The following is a 7,244-nucleotide window of genomic DNA, read 5'->3' as shown; positions in this document are numbered from 1 at the left end:
TATTAATACACCACTAATATTGATACACCACCACATGAATATACTAATACTAATATGATTTGTTGATATTATCCATCATCATACATAGTAACATATACTAATATCTTATACTAATACACCACCATCTTTCTTTCATATTAATATTAGTATATTAGCATATTAGTATATCATACACTGCCATACATTAGTAATAGTATATGAATGTATCATCTTTCTAACAACACCGGTCCACCATCTTTCTAACACCACTAATATATTAAAATACATATACTATTACTAATATCAATATACCATCTTTCTAACATACATATACTAATATGAAATATATATATATATATATAATATGGACCATATGGTGTGAATTTATAATGTTATATATTTATTGGACGCATGTATTCGTCATAACTTCTAGTTCTATAAGACTGTAAGTTAATATTATAAATTTATATATAGTATATGTAGTGGACTATAAGTCTATAACACTAAGTCTATATACTTAATTATGAATATTATAAATTATACATATATATATATATATCTAAATTTTGGCTATTATATATAAATATATATATATTGTATTATATATGTATAAATATATACGAGTCGAGCTGAGCTTCATACGAGTTTATTCACGAACATTAATCGAGTCGGTTGAGGTTTATATGAGCTTGTATCGTTTAATAATCGAGCTTAATTCTATGTTTACGAACGGCCCATTTAATATTCGATTTGAGTCGATTTCAAGTTTAATCGAGTCGAATTCGAGCTGTCTGTTGAGTAGCCTGTTTATTTTATAGTCCTACCTAGGCTTACCTTTTATAGGCTCACAATTGAAGACTTCAAAATAAAATAGAACTCTAAAATTAGTCCCAGTCAAACCCTATATTAAGGCTAATCTATATAATGTCAAAATCTTAATAGAAATTATCTTGTCCATAGAAGTCCTAATTATCTTTCTCCTAACTAGGTGTTACCTCTTGTGTACCCCTTATGTACTTGGGCTATACATATTCTTATTAATAAAATCGTTTACCTTTAAAAAAAAAAAGTCCTAAATATCTTAAATACTCATTAAAACTCTAACTGAATTACAACTCTATCAAAATAAAATTAATGCAGCCATGTTCACTCAATCGAGACTCAAGTGAGGTCTCGAGTGAGCTATTTGGTTGGTTCTCGTTCAACCGATCATCAAGCTAAGGTTGAGCAAAGTCTTATGTTGACTATGCGATTTTCTTCCACTTTCAAGCCATTCTTGTCCTCTAACCCTTTTATGCTCTTGATGGACGCATCAAGCAATGTAGTTGGTAATCTTCAAGAATTAGTATGTTTTGTCACTTGACTTCAATGTTCTAGTAGACAAGACACTGAATTTTCTAGGTGATACCAGACAAAAACAGAAAAAGAAAAGGAATGAAGCAACGGAAACCAGAATGGAGAGAGAGAGAGAGTTACCTACAAGGAAGATGGGAACCAGAGAATGATAGAGAGAGAGAGAGAGAGAGAGAAAGTTGTGAAATGGAAGCAGGGAAGACGGGATGGCATGGACGCAAGGATGACGGGATGGCATGTACAGTGCCTTCACCTTTCAGTAGTCTTTTCTCTAGTATCAGGCATATCACTTTTTGAAAGAGAAAATAAAAAATAAAAAATAAAAAACTAATGTGGCATAATGCTACATCAATGTGTGCTGCTCCCAAATAATATTGTTATGTTAGCGTTTAGCTCTCAGATGTGCATTTTATAGAACTTATTTGAACTTTGTTCTCTTCTCAAGTCAAGGGTCATCATGATCTTTTTCTCTGCATAATAATTTAAGATAAACTATTTTTTAACAGATATAACAATCTAAAAAGGTCCGACTCACATATGAATTTAAACTACCAAAGGCAAAGGCTATTTAAAGTATAACTAAAACTTTTTGTTACTATTATAATATTACATATTATGTGATATCCCATATGATATGGATAAGGGTAGGTGATGTATGGGATCCCACATTGCTTGGGAATGAGAAGTTATTGCTCTTTATAAGGTTCCAATGAGACTCCAATTGCATCATTGACTAGTCCTTTTAGAGTATAGGCCATGTGGTTTGGACCTTCTATTGGGGCGTTACAAATGGTATCAGAGCCTATCCCAACCAAAAATGTGGGACTTGAGCCGTGCCACCTACAATGGACAGGCCCGACGAGGACGTCGGGAATTTAAGAGGGGTAGATTGTGATATCCCATATGATATGGATAAGGGTAGGTGGTGTATGGGATCCCACATTACTTGGGAATGAGAAGTTCTTGCTCTTTATAAAGTTTCAATAGGACTCTAATTGCATCATTGACTAGTTTTTTAGAATATAGATCATGTAATTTAGGCCTTCCATTGAGACGTTACATATTAATAAAAGTATACTCCAACATCGTCTCTTTCAAAATAATAAATAACACATTAATTGTACCGAACATCTAATAGTGATATTTTTTAAAATGAAAATATCATCTTACAATTATTTTGTAACTCTATAAATAGATAATAAGTAATTTTGTAAAATTAAAATTCATTTTTAATAAAGTGACGTGTTTGTATTGATTAATTATAAAATTGTTTAAAAAAATTGTTTGTATATCTTTAAATTTTTCAAAAATCTCGAAAAAAATAGTTTTCCAGGAATGATATATTATTTATCATCTCATCTACATATAAGCAACTTCCTATTATTGAGACTAGCTAGCTAGTATTTGTCCTCTTCCTCGACGTCATCCCTTTCTAGCTTCTTCATCTTTTTGTTATCGATTCATTTGATTTTTTTTACGAACATAAGTACTGTTATGGTTTTCAAATTCGGATCTAAAAAATATTTCGAATAGAGTATTTTTTTTATATATTTTTTTAATCATCATAAATATTTTTAAAAAAAATAAAAAATTTACAATATTATTAAAAAATATTTTTTTAATCATTTAATAAAAAAAAAATTCTCATTCGAGACACTTTTTGAATCCTATTAAAATGGTGAATATTTTAAAATTTGAATTAATCTCAAAAAGCTGATAAAATTTACTGGATACTCAATTCGTATAGGAAAATGTTATTTGTACTTATAGGTTTTACTAACAATATTGACGTGTCTGTTATTAATATATTAAAAATTATGAAATTTAAAATTCAAAATTTAAATCTAAATAAAAATTGACAAAATAAATTTTATACATAAAATTATAAGTAAATATAACAATACTAGTTGCATCTAAATCAGCGCTACTTCGTTACTATATAACACATATTTAACATGATTTCCTTTAGAAGAAATTTGTTGAGTTGATGACATGGCAACAGTTAAAGAAGTGACCCAGTTTCTTTTGAGCTGCAAATTACCACCATCATGGCTTCATCAATATGATCACCGTGAACTTCCCTCTCATTCCTCCTTTTCTTCCTCTCTCTCCCGATTGCATTAGGCTCATGTTCCTTTCGCAGATCCAAAAACCGCTCAATCTCTCAGAGATCATACATCTATCTCCTGATAAAATTATGCATGGATAATCTATTTTTTTACGGATCGACATGATACTCCATTTGAATCTATCGGTGATATTTGATACTTGAATCCTTAGTGGTGATTTTTTTTTTCCATTTGTTCCTCATTTGGCAATCTTGATTTTAAGGACCAGCAGAGAACAGTAGTAGTGGCTCAAGATGAAGATGAATGTGAAGTTTAGTTCTCCAGATTACCAGACTACTACTCTTTATCTTATCATAGATATATATGTTTTAAATTCTCTCCTTGTATACAGAACTCACGTGTAAATTGGAACAGAAATACACCAGAGCAGGGCATCTCTACTTTCACTGCCATAAATCTCTGGAATTAATTTTCTTTCAAAACACTTATTTTATTGAGAGCATGGGTGCAAATACAACAGATTCTTTTTAGTACAAACATCCTATCCATGGCCCTTTCTTATAAAATCTAAAAGAGGAGGCAAAATAGAAAAAGAAAAGTAAAGCCACAATAATAGTACGTACTACAGACATTGTGCATGGAAACATTCTTATATTTAATTTCTGCGGCCCCTCCAATTCACCCTTCTTCGGTTCGGCTGCCCAACAACAAACGTCTTCATAAACCAACCATATTTCTTTGTGATTACGATTTGCCCAAACACAGCTCCAAACAAGAATCCACATCCATATCCAATCGCGACTACTTTCCAACCAAACTCAAATGAGAATTCTAAGTTGTGTCTTGAAGATGGAGGCACTGAGTCCTCAAGATTCCCACATTTCTTTGACAAAGGATTTCCGCATAATTCAGGGTTCTCACTAAACGAACTGTTGTCGAATGTGTCGAATTGTTTCCCACTTGGTATAGGTCCTTTCAAACGATTATGGGAGACATTAAAGTATGAAAGGAAAGTGAGTTCCGTTAGTTGCAGAGGGATCGCACCAGACAACTTGTTTTGAGAGAGATCCAATGCTTCTAGCCATGTCAAGTTTGCCAATATAAATGGGATAGGTCCTGTGAGAAAGTTTGAGGAAAGGTTGAGCAAATTAAGTCCTTTCAGATTCCCCACCACGTCTGGGATTTCTCCTTCAAATCTGTTGTTCGAGAGATCAATAACTACTAAAAAACCATTGACTTTTTCATAAAGTGTTTCTGTGCCTTTGTTGATTATTATCATTGAGTAAGTGTTGGTAAAGCTCATGGTATTTCCTGAATGTGTCACTAGAGTTTGGTATTCCTCCATGTACTTTAAGCTCTCGACATCGACGATTTGCATGGCTTTCCAATTTTGGAAGTGTTCAGAGGGCAACTTGCCACTAAGATCATTATTTGAGACGTCAATGACGTGCAATTTTGGGAAATCGAAATTGCTATCAGAACTTTCTATTGTACCATAAAGTTCATTAGATCTCAAAATGAGAATCCTCAACTCTGGAAGAATTCCCAACCAGGAAGGAAAAATATCATGTATCTGATTGTTACCAAGATTAACAGCTTCAAGCTTGGTACAATCTGCCAATGATCTCGGTACACGCCCCTGTAAATGATTTTCACTGAAATCAATCATCATCAATTCGTTTGCTTCACCGCAGATCCGAGGAATGGTTCCATGAAAGCTATTGTTGTGTAGATCCAATTTTGTGAGAGAAGCACTCAAGTTGCCTAAACATTGAGGAAGATTGCCACTCAAGTTGTTGCTTGACAAATCGAGCTCAGTTATTAAACTTAGATTGCAAATCAAATGTGGAATTTCTCCGGCCAGTCTGTTGTTTGAGACCGAATAGAAAGCAATGGAAGGAGGTGGGATTGGCACTGACCCTTGAAGCATGTTAGAATCTAGCATCAGATGCTTTAGATTAAGGTAGGGGAGTACAACCAGAAGTTGGTCGAAACCGGTGAGAAGGTTGCCTACCAGAGCTAAACCCCAGAGAGTTTCTATACTTACGTTCCCCATCCATTTTGGAACTTGGCCGTGAATTTTGTTTCCAGAAAGATCTAACAGCTCCAACCGATCTTGGTTCCGAAGAAACTCTGGGAACTCACCCAAGTCACATTGAGCTAGTAATAATATTCTAAATTTTGCAAAAGTTGAGTTGGTACTCGGATTTGTAATAAATGAAATATTGTTTCCAGATAACTGCAATTCAACTAGCTTTCTGAGTCTCAGAAATAACTCAAACTCCACCCTGAAATAGTTATTATCGAGACGCAGAGTTTCAAGATTTACAAGCCTTGATATGGACTGTGGAATTGAACCGTGCAAGCTATTTGATTGAAGATCTAAATCAATTAGATTGGTAAGGTTACCTAGTGAGGATGGTATTTCTCCTGAGAAATTGCAAGAACGCATACTCAATTCAACCAAGGACTTAAGGTTACCAATCGAATCCGGTAGCTCACCATAGAAGTTCGTGTGTGCAAGTTCCAATGATTCAAGGGGGCTAGTTCTGTTAAATTCTGGGATACATCCAGTGAGATATTTATTGAACCCAATATAGAGAAGCTGAAGATTAGGTAGATGGAAAATTCCCACGGGAAACTCACCATGCAGGTCACACTTGCTTAGAGATAGATTTGTTAAAGAAGATAAGTTTGCCAAGATATTGGGAATGTTGGATGATATGTCAACATGGTCAAGATATAGTACTTTCAAGTTGGTGAGGTTTTGAGCTATACCTGTTAGGCCAGATTCTTGGAGCTTCAACAATGGATTATATGAGAGATCCAGGGAAACTAACTTGGAGAGCTCTAAGATTTCTGTAGGGATTTGGCCAGAAAATACAGAGGCTGAGAGGTTGAGATTTGTTAGCCTTGAAAGTTGCCTAAAACTAGTTGGAAGTGGAGAAGAGTTAAAATCATTACCGGCCAAATTGAGGTTTTGGAGGTGAGCAAGGCGGAAAAGGCTGTTATTGGAGTTGAGAAAACCTTTGAGACAGCTGCTACTGAGATCGAGGCCGATGACATGACCAGTGTCCTTATTGCACTCTACACCGTCCCACTTGCAGCAATCACTGATTTGATCAAGCTTCCACGATGAAACCTTCGGATAAGCAGAGGGTTTTTCGGACGCGGACTGATTGATGATGAAGCTTTCCTTGAATTGCAACAAGGCAAATCTCTCATCATCATGGCATAGGGGCTGCACACCAGAAGAAGAGGCAGAAAGTATAAGATAAAACATCATCAATGAAACAACAAAGCGCACGATCAAGATGATGAGAGGAAAGGATAAACCCATTGTCTAAAATATTGGAGCTGGGGAGAGATCAAGAGATCAGAAAAGAAATGGAGGAAAGGAATTTTAGATGAGTTCATTCACTCAACGAGTACGTGATGTATTTAAATTAGTCTTGGATGAGTTGGCAGGGGACCATATGTTTAAATTAGTCAAGTCGTCGTTTGCATGCTAAGCTAGCTTACAATATATATTAATGGATGATATGTACGTGAAATTGAAGGCTTGTGAAAGTAATGGTCGGCATCACATGAACCAAGTAATGATTTGGTCAATCATAATTTGTCTCTTAATAACAATTTAAGATATTTATCTCTAAGAAAATATGATGAATTAACTAAAGAAACTTTGAATCACATCTGGATTCACACTTACAACTTACAAGAAAAAGTATTATTTAATATTATTATTATAGTTTTTTTAATGAAATTTTACTTATTATTTCATGATATAACATTAAATGATAGGTTTATAAATAAAATAATAGATAGTCTCCAATCATCTAA

The 7,244-nt window shown here is 34.1% G+C and overlaps 1 protein-coding gene across 3 annotated transcripts; it reads right to left on the bottom strand.

The window, feature by feature from the left end:
• Positions 1-3,876: 3,876 nt before the first annotated feature.
• LOC108979521 (receptor-like protein 7) lies at positions 3,877-6,786 on the bottom strand. Of its 3 annotated transcripts, none has more exons than XM_035683582.1 (2): positions 6,366-6,786; positions 3,877-6,290 (listed from the first exon to the last, which is right to left on the bottom strand). In XM_035683582.1, exons 1-2 carry the CDS (start codon positions 6,739-6,741, stop codon positions 4,057-4,059), a joined length of 2,610 nt encoding a protein of 869 aa, XP_035539475.1. In that variant the 5' UTR covers positions 6,742-6,786; the 3' UTR covers positions 3,877-4,056. The 3 variants fall into 3 exon arrangements, with proteins under 3 accessions (XP_035539475.1, XP_035539476.1, XP_018805760.1); XM_035683583.1 differs by having other exon boundaries at positions 3,877-6,260; XM_018950215.2 differs by having other exon boundaries at positions 3,877-6,786.
• Between the last annotated feature and the right edge of the window lie 458 nt (positions 6,787-7,244).

Source organism: Juglans regia, chromosome 12 (genome assembly GCF_001411555.2).
Source record: "Juglans regia cultivar Chandler chromosome 12, Walnut 2.0, whole genome shotgun sequence".
NCBI classification, from domain to species: domain Eukaryota; kingdom Viridiplantae; phylum Streptophyta; class Magnoliopsida; order Fagales; family Juglandaceae; genus Juglans; species Juglans regia.
Note: the sequence above shows the minus strand (reverse complement) of the source record. Positions and strands in the feature narration are given on the sequence as shown.

Bases quoted from the DNA above. Each gene is read 5' to 3' on its own strand.
- LOC108979521 (XM_018950215.2), bottom strand. From the start codon at position 6,741: ATGGGTTTATCCTTTCCTCTCATCATCTTGATCGTGCGCTTTGTTGTT.